Genomic DNA, 20,189 nt, shown 5'->3' with positions numbered 1-20,189 from the left:
TTCTGGCCCCAGACTTCTGCACTTACCCTTTCTCTCCACCATCACATGGTGCTGGTCCAAAACTGTAGGATAGAGCAAGACTCTGACAAGGAGCTTAAGTGAGGCTAACGAGAAGTCAGTACACCTGATTGTAAAAGACCTGGGGGTTCTTGGAAACATTTTTCTCCAGCCTAGGGAGTCAAGATTAAGATCTGGGCTACCATATATTCTTTAATGCCAGAGTTTAGAAGAACCAAGGTTTTGTGAGAGCTAATCAGATATAGCTAGCAACTAGCAAAAGAGCAGAAAGAAACTTCTCCCATTGTGGGGAGTGGGTTGGTGTTAGTGGTAGTACCAATAGACCGGGAGGAGGGCAAGGGGAAAATAAACCTGACTTACCCAGATAGCACAAAAGGAAGGTATGGATGATGGTAATCCTTATCAAAAACTGAGCATGTGAACAAGGACTCTTTAAAGGAGGGTCACCAGACAAGCCTTCATTGGCAGTGGCAGCTTCTTGAAGTCTGGAACACCTTTGTTCCTTAAATCACCCTCTTGCCCATTTCATGTGGCATTTTGATTCCTTGCCTTTATTACCTGCATCCCCAGGTACCTAAAGTATGTATGAAGGTCAAGTTCAATAGAGCTGAAACATGTTAAAACTTCAGTACAAACTGCATATTCAAATGCTAAACATTGCTAGCAAAGGTAACAGCCTATATGCTCAAAAGAAGCGAAGACCTGATCCAGGTGTTTCTACTTTTTGTGAATTGAGTAATCATAAGCTTGTCTTCACTTGAGTAGTTTTATTACAATTCTGGAAGAGGTGCAAAGCAGTTACAAGCCCCTTCTATTCCAGGAGGGATATCAGACTAAGACTTAAGAGGAACTCCGAGAATAAAACATGGCCATAAGGTCAAGGCAACAGATAGTACCCAGCCATATGGTTTCAGGTTTTGATCCAAAATCCAGAAGACTTGGCACACAGCCTAAGAATACAGATAATTCATATTAAATATCTAAACCATTTTGTATTTCTCGCAGACTGTAAAGTTTTTCTTTTCAGTAGAAGGCATAGTGATTAAATCGAGGCAGTTGCCTACATGATTTAAAATCATGATTACATTCACTTTGGATACGGACCTTCCTTTGGAAAGCCACCTTCACATACTAGCCTGTAAGAAACTCAGTGCATTGAAAGGCTATGATAAGGTCTATAATGATGATCATCATAAATGAGAGGTTCTCGTGGTGGCCTAATACAGCTGTCCTCTACATGATTAGTTGATAAATTCAAAATTGCTTAGTTTTTTCCCTTATAAATTAATCTCAAGAGAATAGTTAGGCCACAGCAGGACAGACTACTTTCAAGGCAAACAGTGCATAAATACCTTTTGCTGAGGTTGTGGGTACGATGTACTTGCTGAGCAGAAGTAAGTGGTCCAGGGGTAATTTTCGCCCTAACTGAAGAGTTTTTGGCTAGGAAATCTGAGGACTGATAGCTTTTCTGAGGACAAGGGGCAGAGTGTGACAAGGTTGAAGAGCATCTGACTTTGTAAGTGAAAATCAACTCAATTTTACTGTGTGCATTTTCCAATCTAAATGAGTGTCTCTTCTATTGCCTTGCAACATAAACTCTAAACTCTGTCAATACTACTTAGACACGCTAACTGTACTGCAGGAACCAAATGAGATGGCAGGTGATACAGGTTGAGTATCCCTTGTCCAAAATGCTTGGGACCAGATGTGTTCTGTGGATTTTGGATTTTTTTTCAAGGGTTGGAATACTTGCATATACATAATGCAATATCTTGGGGGTGGGATCCAAGTCTAAACATGATATTTATGTTTCACATATACTTTATAAACATAGCATGAAGGTAATTTTATACAATATTTGTAATAATTTTATGCATGAAACAAAATTTTGACTGTGTTTTGGCTGCATTTTGACTGTGACCCGCCACATGAGGTCAGATGTGGAATGTTCTACTCGTGTCATCATGTCAGCACTCAAAAAGTTTTGGATTTTGGAAAATTTCAGATTTTGGATTTTTGCATTAGTGATGTTCAACCCATACCTTAAATTTAGCACTTTTCCCTTTGCACAAAGCTCCTATGAAAACTTGGGCCTCCTACTTATTTTTGAGGCTGTAAATTAAGAAAAACAATGGCTGCTAGGTGCTGTGAGAGTAAATATAGAAATTCTGCTAGAAATGTCTTAATGTTTGCTTAGAAATCTTTTGCCTGCTTTGTATCTTAGAGATGCTCCATGAGTGGTGGAAGGAGTATGCATGGCCTTGTATTAAAGAGATAACGTTGGAGGGGGAGAAATTATAAAACAGGGCTTCTGGATTGTGGCCGATTTTGCCACTTCAGGGTATCTGGGTGGGCACTGCTGGCTAGTAGCCAGGCAAGGGAGATGAGGAAGCCTTGGTGATAGACAACATTTGCAAGTTACTTCACTTGTTATAACTCAATATGGCCCCCAAATGCTGTGAGTAAACAGGTTCCTATTTTATTGACTGCCTCTTTCATTTTCTTAAGAAAGCCTTCTCAAGATCTGAGTTATTAATGGATCTATAGGTTAACTATGTAGGTTGTAGATTGCTGCTGATTGTCTTTGTACATCTGCTTGAGACCACTTGAAGTACATCCACTGAGCACCTACCATATGGCACCAGGCATGGGGGACACAGTGACCACAGCATTGGGCTCTTCCTTCATGGCACTTAATCTAGTGGGCAAGCCAAACTGGGAAATCAATAATCCAAAGACAGCCTGGAATAGAAGCTGTGAATAGTGAGCAGATCTGGTGTTTAAGACTTAAATCATGAAAGAGGCAGATAGCAGCTGAAGATTGCTGGAATTCTCACATGCTACCTGGGTTATAGCTTATGAAGTTTTCCTAAAATCACCAAGAATTTAGACTTTAATATGACAAAGCCAGAAACTACTTAATCCCTGCAGAAGATCTTACAAAAGTGATGTGATTCAAGCAACCATGGATTGCTGCCAACATTACCAAAGAGCATTAAAACATGTTAGAAGTAAAATCTGGGTCTGATATATCAAACTCTGAAGCTTACCAGTTAGCTGCTGCTGTCAGAACTGCTCTACTGACATGGAAAGGAGCCCAACATACCCACACTGACACACTCATTCTGATGGACAAGTGTGGAAAGATGCACTGTTTTTAAATGAAAAAGTGCTGTAAATAGAAGGTGAACATACCCTCATAGGCATAGGGAACAAGAGCCTTTATAGCTTATAGTCTTTCAAAGTATTCTAGCTAGTAAAACAACTGGTCACACTTGGTTTTAATTTCAGAAAGGCTGGGAAGAATGTTTTGACAAAAGTCTCTAGTTCAGACCAGCTTTATTAGTGAACCAATGAATCAGCTGATACATCCAAGACTACTAACTGGTGTTTAGAGAATGTCTGGACATCAGGCCCCAGGTCCTGAATTACAAAGATAAATTGCAGGCCCTGCCTTAGAGGATCTCTGTGTCTAAAGGTGGATATGGGTAGCCAAATGCATCACAGTGCATAATGGCTGTGTGACAGAGACTATGAGAAAGTAGCCAGACCATACCTACCCCTGCCAAAAAAGGCATTAAGGGCCTCATTCAGGAGTACCATCTGAGCCCCTCCTGTTGGGTAAGTGAACAGAGGTAACATGAGCAAACCAAGACAAAGCAGCCACATGGGAGGGCAAAGGCATGGGGAGGTGAGGGCGTCCCCTTGAAGCTGTTAGCTCAGCCAGTATAACCGGAGCAGATGGTGGTAGTGGCAGACAGGGAAAAGTCTAAGGAAAATCGGTAGGAAACTTACACTCAATCCTAGGGACAGTGGGAAACCAGGAAGTGATCCCATCCTTGGCAATTCTGGCCATTCTAGGTTGCTTGAATGAATCACCATCTTGATTTGGGCAGAGAATGTGGCAGCCTGGAGGCAAATAAACAAGAGACTTAAATTTAGATTAAGTGAAAAATGGGGACTTGAATATGGTCAGAGCTTAATGGCCAAATGTCACAGTAGAGGCCAATCTGGGCTCATTTTTAGACTGTAGATTTAGAGTAAGTGATGGACCAGTCAAAGACAGAGTATACTGAGAGGGGAAGATAGATTTTAGAAGAACCTCTTTATTATACATGCCTATTAAGGCATTCAAATAAATTTTACCTACATAGTAGGCTCAAGGCTTTGCTCAGGTTGTCACTGTGATGTCTGTTGTAAGAGATTGGCATTTATCTCCTGTGCCCATCCAAGGATAGACATGAGGGCACATGGGGGTTAATATTTAATAGTATATCTTAAAACCCTGAAAATGAAATAGCCACTTCCATTATGGGTAGAATCATAGCTTCTTAACCTTAGTGCAGTGGTTCTCAAAGTAGGGTCTGAAACTAGCAGTGTCAAGAATAACTCTTTAGAAATGCAAACTTAGGCCCCACCCTAAACTTACTGAATCAGAATCTCTGGCCTGGGCTCCAGCATTCTGGGTTTTAACAAGCCTTTCAGGGGATTCTGATGCATACCTAGACCTTGAGGACAACTGACTTAGTTTACCACCCATAGAAGCTAACTTCCAAGTATATCAGGTGGAGGGCTTTTGCTCTGACTTGACCAGTGTGCCCTAGACAAGAAAACCAAGAGCCATAATCCTTCTAGAAGAAGACCCACTGAGAAAATTCTAGCAGCATTTTTTTTTTTTTTAATTAGAATGAGGAAGGGAAGCGTAGGGCTCTATCTCAACAATAAGGCTGTATTATGAGAGTTCATCTTGACAAATGAAAAAACCTACTTAATTGGATTAATTGAAGCTGGCTCTTTACCTAAATTCCAAGTCAACAGAATGTTCTAGAAACACATAGTCCTGAGTCGGGCACTCTAGTTTATTTGAATGCTCAGTAGCACAGTATCTGGAGCCAGAGTGCCTGGGTTCAAATCCTAGCTCTGCCCATGGTGATCTTGGGCAAGTTACTGTACTTCCCTTCTCTGAACAGGTTTCCTGATCTGTAAAAGGGGAATAATAGTGTCAACCATGTAGGATTGAGAATTTTAAAAGTTAAGAGACATGAAGTCTTAGGGCAGTGTTGGGCCATCAACAAAAAACATCTACTTATTTATCCATGATTCTTAAGATCATCTCAATTTAATGTAAAGGAAAAAACTGTTGACAATTGTCAGCTGTAAAATTCACTTATTTCAGTGATCAGAATAATCAGCCTACATGTTTAATAGCATTTTGTGGCCCCCAAACTGGTTCTTGCAGTGCTTCAGAGGCTGACTTTAAGCCCAGAACCTCTCCCTTGACACCTCTGCTGTGGTATTTTGCCTCTTGTGAACCTCCTTCCCCCTAGGAAAACTTCTTTGCTGACTCAGAAATCTGCTTGTCCTAAAAGGAGTTTTAGCCTATGAATAGAAAGATTGGCATTAAAGTGGCAGGCAGTGAAAGTGAACTGGACTAAAAATAAATGCCCTTGGTGGCCCCAGAAGTGCCAAAACAAACAGACGGAAGAAAGTCCAGCAGATGATAACACCTCTATGCTCAAGCAATGAGGAAGGGCACGAGAGATGTAAGTGCTTGGTCCTGGTGGCCCCAGCAGTGTGGCAGCATGAGCCCCACTGTGCAGGTTGAAGCACACTCTGAGCCTGATACTCAGAGACGCCGTCTCTCTATACTGGGCATGCATGTTGGAGCACTCCTGCCACGGTGCTGCTCAGAGCCCAGCAGGGAAATTTGTAGCCCCTCTTGAAGGCTCAGTATGTACTGTAAGGTCTGTGCAGTTTTTTTTTTTTTTACTGAAGCTTACATATTGTTCTCCCATATTAACCCTTGCAGGGACAATTAGACAACAGCAGGCTGACTTCCATATGCATTAAAAACCCTGAGTTTCTTGGAGCCAGTGAACTGCCAACATGTCTGGGTAGCAACGTTAACAATTTAGGTAAGCAAGGCTCCTGGGACACGGGCGCCTTGACGTAAGTTTGCATAGTCTGATTCCATCTCTCTAAGTGACAGTAAAAGCAAGTAATTCTTCGACACTTTGGGAATGCATTCATTACAAATTTAAATAGCCACATAAGCGAATAGGCACAAGTGACTTCCAACCCCTTGACCCAAAGGAACAGAAATATGCATTCTAAATATCAGAGCTAGAAGGAAAGCCAGACAGTTTAATTTCTTAAAGCAATAGAACCCTTTTCTAATTCTTACACAGAAATCTAATATTCGAAAGAAAGCCTTCTTGGCTGAGACAGGTAGAACACACAGAGCCCCTGCTGTTACGGCCTTTCCCCCCACTTCACCCACCCTCTGGCCCTAAGCCATTCATGTGAAACCCCATGGCTTTGAGGAACCTGTTAAAAATTGCATTTTACTCCCATTTCTCATCTTTCTGAGCAGGCAGACCCTGGGATAAGTACCGAGCGCTTCTACTTCCAAGGTTAGTTTTTGAGTTGTTATTGGCTTTAGCTTAATCTAAGAATTAAAAGAACCTCAGGTGTAGATGATTTTAAGCTCAACTTGTTTGCTTTATGAAAGTATAATGCCGAACCCGAGACTTAACTTTCATGGATGGAAATAGACTACAGGTTCACAATCCTATAATCCCAAAAGCTTCAGGAACCAAAAGCTCCTTAACTCATTTGGTGCTCTCAAATCTGGAGCTGGGTACAGCAGCAGTCCCGGTTGAGCACTAGAGGTGGAAAGGCAGAAGCTTTTTAAAACTTGAACAGAAAACTTAAAAGTGTTGCAGTCAGATGACTGGGGTCTCAGCATTCAATTTAGTGTCTGAGTTCTCCTGCTCTGCATGAAGCAGAGAATTAAACAAAACTAGGGAGCATTTTCTGCCCAGCAGCAATCTCTCAAAACAAAGTGATTAGGGAACTAGGAAACTGAGAGGCATAGCCATAAAGCTTAAGGTCTTTATTTGCCTCTCTTTAAAGGGTCCTTTATAAAGCCAGCTTCCCTTCCCACCCCCACCCGATCTCGCTCTTTCCAGCAAGCGGGGATGTTTTAGTGGCATATTGTACTCCCAACGCCAATTGCTGCTCTGATGGAGTGTCTATGCCCGTGATGGCAAAACACAGCTTTACGACAACCAGGCAGAAGCTTGGGTGAGGTGGAAATATCGGAGATAAGAAAAGGTAGAAATGAAACTCCTTTTTGTCTTAGGATATTTTCTTAGTAGAAAATGCTCTATCTGTCCTGAGCCTTCTCAATATGGACTCTTGAGGCAGAGTTGCCAGGATTTTAATACAATTTGTTCCTATTGATAGCTTGTATTCTACCGCTGAATTCAGACACCCTCTTCAAGGTGGTAATGGACTAAATATCAGCCTTAGGAAGCTGTATGCCCATATTTAATCCTAGGCCAGTTTGGGTGTTTATAAAACCTGCAGCTTCAAAACTCATTTTGAAGGAGATCTTCTTCTGGGTACCTAAACCTGAAGTGAAAAACCATCATTTGACATTTATGTTTAGGTCCCTATCCAAGTCCGATTACAGGTTTCCTGTTTTGACTATGTAGATACCAATGTTTTTATCTCATTTTGACTTAACCTTTGTTGTTAACTAAAACCTTTAAAAAAAATTCAGAGCCTTTCAGCCTTTACTGTATCCTAACTGCAACCTATTTTTTCCCCAAGTATGTTTATACCTATGTTCTCTGACTGCAAATTCTTCTTTTTCTAATAAAGTACTCAAAGAAGATTCTTACCACTCTTACCATCCTCAAAATTAGTAAAGTTATAGGACTATAGCAAATGGCCCCTAGAACATGTCCCCCCAGCATTGAGAATATGCAGACTAGCTTGAGAATCCAGTGGTAATGGGCAAGGGATGGAAGCATCTAGGTACCTCATGTTGGGTTTAGCAGCATAAAAATGAACAGGTGATGCTTCCTGACAATCTCTTCCCTCTTCTTGTTCCCCTTTTAAATCCCTAGTATCTTGCAACCAATAAGATATTGGTAAGTGGAATGCATAAGTATTATGAAATGTAGGTAAGAAGTGTCATTCAACCATACTGCCTTGTAGATGGGTCCCGGTTTAACTAGACTCTTAAGAACAGAGTGGTATTAATAGAAACAGTTTTTAAAGCAACATATTTAATATGTAAGAATGTAACCACACCCAAAGGTAATCTTGACTTGGGCCAAATTTTGATCTCCCAGCAAATTAGTCACAAAGCACAGAATGCTCCCAGACAGCAGGGAGTAGCTGATACTAAGGAGACCAACTAGAGTATTGTGTGCGTAACACAAGCGTTCCAGTCTGTGCTTGTCGCTGTAGTATCAGTTCTTTTGCCAGCATGCCACAGCTGCAAATGCTGAAAGGTGGCAGGAAATTGGAAGGCTTTCTGCTTGGAAACCTTCCCTAAGTCATCTGCATGAACTATATGATTCCACTGGTTTTCTCAAATATTTGCAGCATATTTGCCTTAAGTGACCAGATCTATTCCCTTTTTAGAGATCACATCCTCCAAAAGGATAGAAATGCTAATGATAGGAATCACCTGAATATTAGTTGTCCCGTGCCAGGCACAAAACTAAGTTACCCTACTTACAAGTCTTAGTTCATACCATTATGTAAATTAAGTATCCGTACATTCAGCTCAGGAAAAGTGAGGTTCAGAGAAATAGATTCAGGTCTATGGCACTACCACACTTTCCTTTTCTCTCATCACTAAATTAGAAACCATCTCCCTTTGCCTCTTAACTATACTTTCTTGTTACTTTTATCTTATCTTGGAGCTGTTTTGTAAACATGTGTCTTTTGCAATTAGACCTCAATTTCTACGATGAGGAACCATATATTAAGTCTCTGTTTTTACACTCTTCTTGCTGCCCTTTCTAAATCTCCTTTACTTTGCTTATAATAGGAACATTATTCATGAATAATAGTATGGATGTGGGCAAGAAATGCCATTAGAGGATTAGGATTTGGCTGTGTGATTGTAGCCACACAAATGGCTTAAACAAAGGAGAGAAATGAGCCCAGGGGCAGATGTGATGCCCCTTGTGGTGTCTGGACAATCCAGGGTCCTTCTGTCTTGGTCTGGCTCCATTTGCCCAAGATCACTATTCCAGCCACCGTGCCCAGGTTTTAGGAAACAGAAAGGAATTAAGGGAAGGAAAATGGATCCTCTGTCCTTTTAATGTTTCGTAAAAGCCGTATATACATTTCCATTTCATTAGCCAGAACTTAGTCCCTTGGCTATGCCTCACTGCAAGACAGGCTGGGAAATCTAGTGTTTTGTCTCAGCATGTGCCCAGCTAAGAAGTCAGTTACTGCCCCAAGAGCCACCCAACGCTGGCCCCTAGACTGTTGCAGCCTGCTGGGTCTGCAGCTATCTTGAGAGAGCCCCTGTCCGTGGGTTTTGGGTAACTTGCATCTCTAACTTACCACCCTTCTGTCATCGCTTTGCTTAGTGTTCCTTTCTGATTCTAGGACGAAAAACCAAATGTGAATCCTCCCAATTCCAGTGCACAAACGGCCGCTGTATTACTCTGTTGTGGAAATGTGACGGGGACGAGGACTGTGTTGATGGCAGTGATGAAAAGAACTGTGGTAAGTAAAGAGTTTGATGATCTCACTTGCCATCTCATTTGGACTTAGACATTTTATTAAAATGGGATGATGTTATCTTAGTGTCTACAAATGTACTGAGATTTTGAGAATAAAATCCACTCCTAACAATTGCTTTGAACCAAAGTCCAAAGAATCAGAACTTCCCTGTCTAAAAAAATATAACTGGATATTTAACATGGGGTTATCAACTTGAGTATGGAGTGTTGAAGATAGGGTGGATTTCCTTTTAAATGACAGGTCTCAGTATATCTTAGATGAGGCAAACATGTGGTATAGGAAGCTGGAGGAAGGGAGAAGAGGACCAAAAATAAAGGCAGACAGAAGATTGCTTAGAAGTGACTTTTTCTTTTTTCAATTCTCGAATGGCTCTGATCCCAGAAAAGCAAGCAAGCCATGGACATGAGGAAATCCCATAAAGTTTCATGGGGTTAATTAACCCCTGACATAGAAATTACAAGCCAGCACAGATCAAAGATCAGATAAGGGTTCTTTTTTAATTCTCTGCCTACAATAGTTGCTAATGCTAAAGCATTAGCAGGGCGGAAGACATTCTCTCCCCAAGAGAATGGGGATATAACATCATACCCATCAATCAGCATCTATGAAAAGATCATTGTGAGAAATGCCTGTGTATGCACTTCTCATGTCAAGCCAGAACAGCTGAGAAGTACATGTCAAGCTCACATTAGGTACCTTGAATACATGCTGCAGTTTGCTTTATGGTCCCTTTGTTCAATGTTGTAAAAATCCTGAAACAATGTTGTGTGTGACTATTGGTGCTAGTGTTGTTATTTACCTTTTAAAAGATGTTATATGAAGATGTTCACTAAACAAACTAGAAATACAGGAGAAAAGTAGAAGCTAAATGTAGGTTTCATCAACTGCTGTCTTATTACAGCCTTCACTACTACTTCATGCATCACTACTGAGATATTATAGAGTAAACATCATGGCAGACATTGTCCTGTGCTTGACATCTCTGAGCAATGTCACAAGTGTTTTCATGCCAATGTGCAGACCAATAGCTTCTTTGGAAGCATAGAAAGTCCATTCTGCCGTCTCAGGGAAGAAACTTATATCCAGTCTCAGAACCAAGAAGAGTTCTCCTGTGCAACACTTTTCCATCATTTGCATTGTAACTCTAAGATTTTAATCTACTCCACGAGACATTGAGTTCCATGCTATATGTAGGTTACCTAGGTAATTTAGTTCTCTCACTAAATATCTCCCTTGTCAACTGTTCTCTTAGTGTAAATAGCAATTTTTCCTCTATTCTAAAGACATATTTGGCAAAACACATTGCTTTTTCTTAAAAAGTAATTGTTCTCTTTATGTTGTTGAAGTCGTCTTTTACCATCTGACTAAATCAGTAGGAACTGACCTGGGTCATCTTAGGGCATAATCACTGGCTTTTCCTAAAATAGTCTTTTATAAATACCTTCTACTAGCCACATGGTAGGAGGGTTTGGAAGAGGGAAGGAGGTAGTTGTTCACTTAATTGAGATTATTTGAGTTGGGAAAAATTAAATATATTCTTAGCCAGAATTTGTCTCTGCTTCTCAAGTGTGAAAGTAGAGGAGGAAAGTAGAAGCTGGATTCAGGGAAGCTCTGAACACTTACTTGGAGATGTTGCTTTATAGAAGAGAAAAGCTATACAATTACTTAAAATTTCCAAAGCCACCTCCTATTGTTCCTGTCTAATCTCTGGATATGGAACTTGGATATAATTTTCAGTGGGGCTCTATTTCAAACATACCAACTAGCATACTGAATCAACGTGGCCTCAGATGTGCTTCCATTGGTCCCGTTAACTCATTCTTTTGTATTGGTCTGAGCGTATTAATCAGTAACTTAAATACTCTGAGTATGTTACTGCTAATTCTCTTCCTCTGTGTCACATCTAAATTTCTATCCCTCCCTCAAGGCTCATCTCAAATATCCTGTCTTTACCCTCCTAGTCTGTGATCAGAATGAAGAGCGAGAACTCTATGGCAATTTGTCCCTATTTATCTTTTGCTCAAACACTTTGTTATACAGCCAGTCTTTCATATCCTGATGACGTTTTCTACTTCTTAAAATCATCTGGTCTCTTTACAGCCATTTCCCTACTCCTTTTGTTGTAACCTCTGAAGAATATCACAGATTGAATTAACCCCTGCAGATTCTCTGGTCTCTTCCTTCATGCTCAGGAGAATGGGCCTTAGATAGCACTTACTTCATTAGCACTGGGGTTTGAGTATTTTGGTGATTTCAGAAATAGGTGTGACTCTAAGAGCTGACATGACCTTTCTTGTTTCCTTGGCTATGCAGTTCAAGGAGATGAATAACATTTTTGGATCATAATAATTTGTCAACCTATATTGAGTTCTAGAAATTAACTATAATCACTATCTCCCCATTTTAAAATATCTAAGGCTAAACCAGAGTGGTCCAAGGATAATCTCTAACCTCTGAGAGTTCTAGCTAGCTTAAATTCTTGACTTGATGCAGTCCCTTTCAAATTCTCAGCGAATTGCAGACTTTTAGCTGATTTATCATCACAGAATAATTGTTAAAGAGGAATGTTTTAAAGTGGAAATTCAGGTACAAAGTGTAGGCACATACGAAAGAAGAATATAGTCTGACAAGGATAAACCTAGGGTATACTGTGTGGCCATTTTATCAAGACTTTTCCTACTCTCAGATTCCTTTATGAGTAGGGTGACCAAGCTTCCCAGTTTGCTTAGGACAGTCCTGGTTTATGCTTATCTTCTTCATATAATTAGCAGTGTCGCCTTTCTATTGAGACTGTCCCTATTTGGACAACAAATTGCATGGTAACCCTAAGTATAGGGGAGATGGCCTGCCCTAGGAAGAGACCTTGCCTTAGGCTTCTTTAACACTAGCAGTAAGTTATGGATATCAGCACTGGCAGCTTCAATAACTTTTAGCTGATTGATGTTAGCCTACCCCTTGGCTGAAAAGGCTAAAATCTTTTCTTGAATTCTAAATATGACCTCTTTGTTATACTGTTTGAGTTTTCTCTTCTTCCTACTAGATAAGTTCCTTTGCCCCAGAAAACGAGTAGGGGTGACGATATTCAGTACTGAGGCTTAGACTTCTGTCTACATCTATTGTTAAGACATGCCCCTAGAACAGTGTCTTAGTTCAGACTGCTATAAAAAAAATACCATAGACTGGGTGGTTTAAATAGCAGAAATTTATTTCTCACAGTCCTGGAGGCTGGGAGGTCTGAGATCAAGGTGCCGGCAGATCTGATGTCTGGTGAGGGCTCTCGTTCTGGTTTGCATGTGAGCATGTGCTCACTGTGTCCTCACGTGGTGGAAAACAGAGAAGGAAAGCAAGCTCTCCTTTCTTTTTATAAGGGCACTAATCCCGTTCACGAGGGCTCCACCCTTGTGGTGTAATTGCCTCCCCAAAGGCCCCACCTCTTAATACCGCCCACATTGGCAGTTGGGATTTTAAGACACAAATTTGGGGGAGATACAAATATTCAGACCATAGCAAACAGTTCTACTATGATCCAGTCACAGAATGGAATGTTTGGTTGTTAAATTTACGAAGTAGTTAAATGAGTTAGAAAACAACACATGAAGAGAATGACAGTGTTACTTAATCTCAACGTTATAACACAGGCAGGAAGTTAGATGTATCTGTGGTTGTAAGATAATGGGCAACCTTTGTCTTACCTTGACATCAGTATCCTCCAAGTCTCTCAAAAGAGCACCTTCCTCCTCTAAAAAAAAGAATGATTTTTGTGAAGTTCTCCTGGACATTGGTGATTGAGTGCCAACTGACTGAGCTTTATTTTTAGAGGTAAACATCCCAAAAATGCCGTTTTAGCCCTACTGTGAAAATAGGGTTCTTGGGAAAATGACTTCATCTTTAACCCTTTGAATTTACTTTTGTAGTAAAGAAGACATGTGCAGAGTCTGACTTTGTGTGCAACAATGGCCAGTGTGTGCCCAACCGATGGCAGTGTGATGGGGATCCTGACTGTGAAGATGGTTCCGATGAAAGCCCAGAACAGTGCCGTGAGTGTGACTTGCTTTGGACTTGACCTTTTCCAAGTTGTTCTGTGTCTCATAATTCTAAGTATGGCTTAATCCACTACTCGGTATTCATTTTTCTTTGCCTTCCTTAAAGTTTAGGCCAATTGACTCCAAGGTCAGTCAAGTCATTAACAGTTGATCAGTCTCTTTTAAAGAATATACTCCCTGGTCTAACAAGACTGACATTCTCTTGGGTAGCTTCACTGTTGAATACTTAAGACTGAAGCCAGAAGACTTGATTAAGAACTCCTTGACTAGGTGCATAGATTTCAAATGTTTGATAATAATGAATCAGAGCAGATGGTACACTGGTCCTGGAAGCTAAGTCAAGATGTGAGGCTCCTCATAGACCAAGTAGAAGCTTTTAGATGCACAGCTTCTCAAATTATTAAAAATCTGTTACTGAAGGGGTGCAGTAGCTAGTATTTGGTGATATAGTGACTTTTAACAAATGCTGCAACCTACAGTTACTAAAGCAATGATCTTATAGCTTGTTTTTAATTAAGAGAAACTTATTAGGTATGCAAATGTGTATCTGTGGTCGTAGGCTGATACTCAGGAAAAAGTCTGAGACCATAGAGGATGATGGTTTTGGATCATATAAATTGAGATTATTTCCATGTCCAGGTAAAGAAAGTCTTGGAGTTCATTAGTTCATTTTGAGGGAGGCCTGCTGACACACTGAAAAAGGACTGCTGTAAACAAAGTTTAGGTCTGAAATGTGATTATAAAAGAAAATCAAACAGAAAGGAAGATAAGGGTGTTACTTTCAATTTTCTAGGCAAGGAGTGAGGGGAGTAATTATATTGGTCAAGGCCAGTAAATTAAAGACATTCTATAAAGATTCAGCCCCAGGTTTTGGTGGAGGACAACCTGGCAAAGGCAAGAATTAGGGTGTGCCCCTACTTTGCAAGATGTAAATCTAGAGGAGATTGTGAAGGAGGCCTGTGAAGACATCTAGGCAATGGAAGATTTTGTAAGTGTTCGACCATCTGGCCTTGAATGAAGTTGGAATGAGGTGACAATATGTGAGTGTGCCCACTTGATATCCAACAGATAAATAGCGGGCTAGGAGCAGGCCGGCCCATAAACCTACCTGTGCCAAGTAAAACAAAAGCCAGAGCTGAGCACACCATGGGACCTTGAGGGAGTGACATGGTCAAGGCCCTCGAGTGCGCTGCCACATAGCGTGGGTTGGCGTGGCTTCTGAGGAGTGGAGCTGGAAAAAGAACGGCCCAGGCTTCAGCTAGTAAGTTCAATGTCACCAGTGTGCCAGGCCACCGAGTTGCAGGTGTTCCCACCTCCAGGCAGCGCAGCAGCAGCAGCAGCAGCTTTGCGTTGATCAGTTTTGAGGCTCTTTTGAGACTGTATATCGTCAACAGATATGAGAACATGCCGCATAAATGAAATCAGCTGTGGCGCCCGCTCCACTCAGTGTATCCCAGTGTCCTGGAGATGCGATGGTGAAAATGATTGTGACAGTGGAGAAGATGAAGAAAACTGTGGTAAGAAGATCAGTGTTGAGTGGCGTGCCCCAAAAAGGCCCTTTTGCTCCAGGAAGGGTGGGTAGGGGAAGCTCACCCCGGCATGAAGATGCACTTACATCAACTCACTTTTCAGTGACTTCACTATCTGCTCGATTCCTTGTCCTTCATAACTGCCCTAAAACTCTCAAAGACATTCACAGGGTAATCGGCCATCGCTTGGTGTTTCTTTTAGGCAAATAGAAATAAGAAGGTAAGTCATTCAAGACATCGTATCTAAAAGTAGCTCAGGGAAGCAGCAATTGTGTCGACTTTGTTAGGGCCTCCCTCACTTTGGCTCAATAAAATTGGAAGGGGAGTAGGCTCTCGAACACCTTCATAGGTCTAAACTAGATTGGCTTATTGGAATAAATTCCTTGAGTATCATACAAGCATTTCTTTGCCTCCAAACTAGATTCTACCATAACCTTTCCAAAAGTTAAACTGGCACAGAAGCACGAATTAACATCTTGCTTGCAGACACCCAGAAAAGTCTAGCCAACTTGTGATACCTTTGTCTCCCATTACCGTTCTTATCTCTGAAAGCTAACTCCGTTTCCTATTCTTTCATGTTTCTGGTCTTGGAAAATCTGTAATGAAATGCTACATGTTAAAGGTGAGGCCCTGGGAAAATCTCTAGGTTGAACAAACATTGCTTTGAATGTTCTTTCAAGCTACCGCCCCTTTTATAGAGCCTCTGAAACCTGCAGCTCCCCGGTCTGACACGTGTGAGCCTCCCGATGTAGTAGTACACAAGGAGCTCAGGGCACTTATAGTTGAAACACCAGTCTCGTGAGTAAAGGTCACCTCCTGAGGTCAATACCACTGCACCTAGTCCAATGAGTTTTAGTGTTCAATCCTAGAATTGAACTTTATGTATTGGTAAGCCCTGGAGCTGCCAAGTGTTTCCCTCGTAAATCTAGATTTGGCTTCCCAAGAGAGTCATGGTCTCATATTATAATTACCGCCAAATTGTGACCTTAATGTGTTTGGCAGGAATTTAAGTCAATGTACAAACTGGCTAATATGAGTAGCTTATCATGATTCTAGCCCTGGCAGTGACTTTTTAAAAACTGAGTGTTTAAGACTCTTTATTCCTGATCTTCATTTAAAGGACCAAAAAAGGGGGAACCATGTATGGCGGTATGTGGTTCATTTCTTTTTGGTGATAATGTCTTAACCTCATTGCGAGCATTACCTTGCCTGCGTACCTAATGCATGATATGCTCAGCTAGTGATGTAATCTGGCCTGACCAGCAGTATGTTGATTCAAGGATAACTCGGTCTCTGCCTTCCAAAATGCAATCCCCTGCCACAGTGTAAGTTATTGATCACTGTCCCTGTAGAGTCAATTGTGATTCTCATCGCAAATTTATTTCTAGTCTTCAACTCTTTTCTTGATCGTTTATTTCTGTTCTCATTCATAGTGTGCCTGCATTGTTTTACATGATGAGACTGTTTCCTAATACTTCAGGAACTTGTTCTTGATTTAACTCCACTGTAGCTTTTAAATTAAGCTTGGAAGCTAGGATTAATGATCAAGGATCAGTATATTAGATTTTAGGACAACAGTCTTAAAAGGACCAGTCCTGATGCACTTTCAATGGGGCATCCTCTCTCTCACTAGGCAACATAACATGTAGCCCTGACGAGTTCACTTGCTCCAGTGGCCGCTGCATCTCCAAGAGCTTTGTATGCAACGGCCAGGATGACTGCAACGATGGCAGCGATGAGCTCGACTGTGCCCCGCCAACCTGCGGCGCCCACGAGTTCCAGTGCAGCACCTCCTCCTGCATCCCCATCAGCTGGGTGTGCGATGACGACGCAGACTGCTCTGACCAGTCCGATGAGTCCCTCGAGCAGTGTGGCCGCCAGCCGGTGGTACACACCAAGTGCCCTGCAAGCGAGATCCAGTGCGGCTCCGGCGAGTGCATCCATAAGAAGTGGCGATGTGATGGGGACCCCGACTGCAAGGACGGCAGCGATGAGGTCAACTGTCGTAAGTAGCTTTCTCATCAGCATGGCACGTTCGGCTCTGTTCCATGGATCAGCTGGGACAATGGCTTCATTCCATGGTGTTCCCTCCCTTTGCAGCTTCTCGAACCTGCCGACCCGACCAATTCGAATGTGAGGACGGTAGCTGCATCCATGGCAGCAGGCAGTGCAATGGCATCCGGGACTGTGTAGATGGTTCTGATGAAGTCAACTGCAAAAATGGTAAGCGTCTCTCCTTGTTGGCTAGGCAAGGGGTTGCCCTGATCAGACCCACTAATGGAACTTCTCTTCTGTGTTTCTCTTCGTAGTGAATCAGTGCTTAGGCCCTGGGAAATTCAAGTGCAGAAGCGGGGAATGCATAGATATCAGCAAAGTATGTAACCAGGAGCAGGACTGCAGGGACTGGAGCGACGAGCCCCTGAAAGAATGTCGTAAGTGAAGGGGTTACTCGAGTACAGAGCTGGGAAGGTTCACACGATCCAACGTAGCTAGTGCCATCCGGACCCTGCATGATGTCTGGTTAAACTTTTTAATGAACTAAAGTTCAATTATAGAATTAAAAAACATTTTATGACTTAAAAGCCCAGGCAATGACAAACTCGTTCATAGTTTAACGTCTTTTAAGATAATTGATCAGCAAGAGAGAAACTTGACTACATACTGCTTGACCAACTGGTAACTTGCCAAGGAGCCAGTCCACCCTCAGACACATATCTATAGAACAGATGATTAGGTCTAATCGTGGGTTTCAGGTCAACTAGAAAAGTTATCACAAATAGCCTGAGTTTTAAATGTGAAAGACAAATACTAATTGAGAATAGGTTGTCAAGTGACTTTGCTACATTTTTATTCCAGATGTAAACGAATGCTTGGTAAATAATGGTGGATGTTCCCATATCTGCAAAGACCTAGTTATAGGCTACGAGTGCGACTGTGCAGCTGGGTTTGAGCTGATAGATAGGAAAACCTGTGGAGGTGAGTCGAGGAAGAGCACGCCGGGGCCCTGTGGGTGAGGGGAAAGGGCAGTGTACATCTGGTGAGGTGTAGGAACAGCAAGACTAATTCTAATTTCCCTCCTAGATATTGACGAATGCCAAAATCCAGGAATCTGCAGTCAAATTTGTATCAACTTAAAAGGCGGTTACAAGTGTGAATGTAGTCGTGGCTATCAAATGGATCTTGCCACTGGCGTGTGCAAGGCAGTAGGTAAATGGACTTGGACTGGTGTTGCTCTGGTACCTTTATGAGTAAGTGCTTATAAAAGGTACAGCCAGTGACTACAGTAGTCAAACTAAATATGAAATAGTCCTTGAGAGCAATGCTGCTAAACCCAGTGCAATAGTGTAGGTTAAATATAATAGCAAATCTTCCCCCCAAACATCTGCCTTGGGCATTCCTTTTGCATATGATACCATGAATACCTACCAGGTTTGCTTACTTTCTACTTCCAAAACTCGAGTGCAATTCAAATAAGTAACTTCTTTGTCAGCCACCCCATCGTTGAATGCTGTAACCCCAGGACTGCCTCCCTCAACGGTGGGAGGCGCCCGCAGGTCCCAGGGGCAGGAACTCCGGGACAGGTACTACTAAGGTGTTTAGCAGTACCTTTATTGTTTAAGTGCTCCTCTGTTAGGAGGAGGTGACTTGGAAGGACCTTGCCTTCTTACAGCAAAACTAAGTAAACCCGACTTCTGTCTTGCAGGCAAAGAGCCCAGTCTAATCTTCACTAATAGAAGAGACATCAGGAAGATTGGTTTAGAGAGGAAAGAATATATCCAACTAGTTGAACAGCTAAGAAACACCGTGGCTCTCGATGCTGACATTGCTGCTCAGAAACTCTTCTGGGCTGATTTAAGCCAAAAGGCCATCTTCAGGTAACTTTCAGTTCCATTCGTGGTGCCTTGGCGTAAGTCATTGTCACTTGGCCTGCAGGAAGGTTTGAAGGAGCTTCTCCTGTCTCTATCCCCAATCTAGCATCTAATTACCTGGGAACATTAAATCTAACACTAATTCTTTAACTATTAAATTGCTATCAGTTCCTAATTAGAAACTAACAATTGTGTATGAAGTAATAGATGGTTACAGCTGCAAGACTGTATCAGATGATGTCTTAATTTCTAATATTTTCTTTTCTTTCCCTATAGTTAACTGAGTGCTGTACATTGTTGGTACAAATAGAAATGGTAGTGCAGCTTTTTCTTAATGCAAACTATAGAAACTCAGACGATGGCTAATGAAACAAATAGCTTCACTTAGAATTTTGTTGTTCTTGTGTATAGAAAGCAACTAGATAACCTACAGGATTATTAATTTAGCATCAGTAAGCAGAAAGTCCATTCTCCAGGCTCTAATGGTGTCAAACTCTTAAATTTCTTGTGACCTATTCTGTTTCAGTGCCTCAATTGATGACAAGGTTGGTAGACATGTTAAAATGATCGACAATGTCTATAATCCTGCAGCCATTGCTGTTGATTGGGTGTACAAGACCATCTACTGGACTGACGCGGCTTCTAAGACTATTTCAGTAGCTACCCTGGACGGAACCAAGAGGAAGTTCCTGTTTAACTCTGACTTGCGTGAACCTGCCTCCATAGCTGTGGACCCGTTGTCTGGGTTTGTACTCTGTTTTCATAGCCTTTTGGATGCTGTCTGTGTAGGTCAGGAACTTTCCTCATACCTGAATTAGTACTATTAAATAAAATCTCAAGATATGTCAGCCCCCCACTACCAAGAAATTTCTGGTTCAAGATGTCAATGGTGCCACTGTTGAACAACCCTGGGATGGCCTCATCTATATGACAAGTCCTCCCTGACTTCTGTATAACTGCTGAGTGACATTCACAAAATAACATTACCAATTTGATGTATACCAAAAGCTATATCTGAACCTTTTGCCCACCCCGTTGATATGCAAGTGATTTTTAATTTTTGTCTGAACGCGTTTCTGGGTTAGCTCTGGATAATCAAACGTTGCAGGGATTTTGGTAACCACATTGCCTCCAAAAGGGCAAGTTGTCTGAACATCCAGTTGAAATACATA

At 41.7% G+C, this 20,189-nt stretch overlaps 1 protein-coding gene across 2 annotated transcripts in view; it reads left to right on the top strand.

Moving 5' to 3' along the window:
* Positions 1 to 20,189, top strand: part of VLDLR (very low density lipoprotein receptor) — a 29,520-nt gene that overhangs the window by 2,799 nt on the left and 6,532 nt on the right. For both annotated transcript variants that reach the window (XM_045562311.1, XM_045562312.1), the window contains exons 2-11: positions 9,439 to 9,558; positions 13,491 to 13,613; positions 15,014 to 15,136; positions 16,782 to 17,153; positions 17,249 to 17,371; positions 17,458 to 17,580; positions 18,005 to 18,124; positions 18,230 to 18,355; positions 18,852 to 19,023; positions 19,544 to 19,762. In XM_045562311.1, coding sequence (XP_045418267.1) covers positions 9,439 to 9,558; positions 13,491 to 13,613; positions 15,014 to 15,136; positions 16,782 to 17,153; positions 17,249 to 17,371; positions 17,458 to 17,580; positions 18,005 to 18,124; positions 18,230 to 18,355; positions 18,852 to 19,023; positions 19,544 to 19,762 — 1,621 coding nt within the window. The remainder of the gene's footprint in view (positions 1 to 9,438; positions 9,559 to 13,490; positions 13,614 to 15,013; positions 15,137 to 16,781; positions 17,154 to 17,248; positions 17,372 to 17,457; positions 17,581 to 18,004; positions 18,125 to 18,229; positions 18,356 to 18,851; positions 19,024 to 19,543; positions 19,763 to 20,189) is intronic.

Source organism: Lemur catta, chromosome 10 (assembly GCF_020740605.2).
Source record: "Lemur catta isolate mLemCat1 chromosome 10, mLemCat1.pri, whole genome shotgun sequence".
NCBI lineage: Eukaryota > Metazoa > Chordata > Mammalia > Primates > Lemuridae > Lemur > Lemur catta.
The sequence above is the reverse complement of the archived record's forward strand: the minus strand, read 5'-3'. Positions and strand labels throughout refer to the sequence as shown.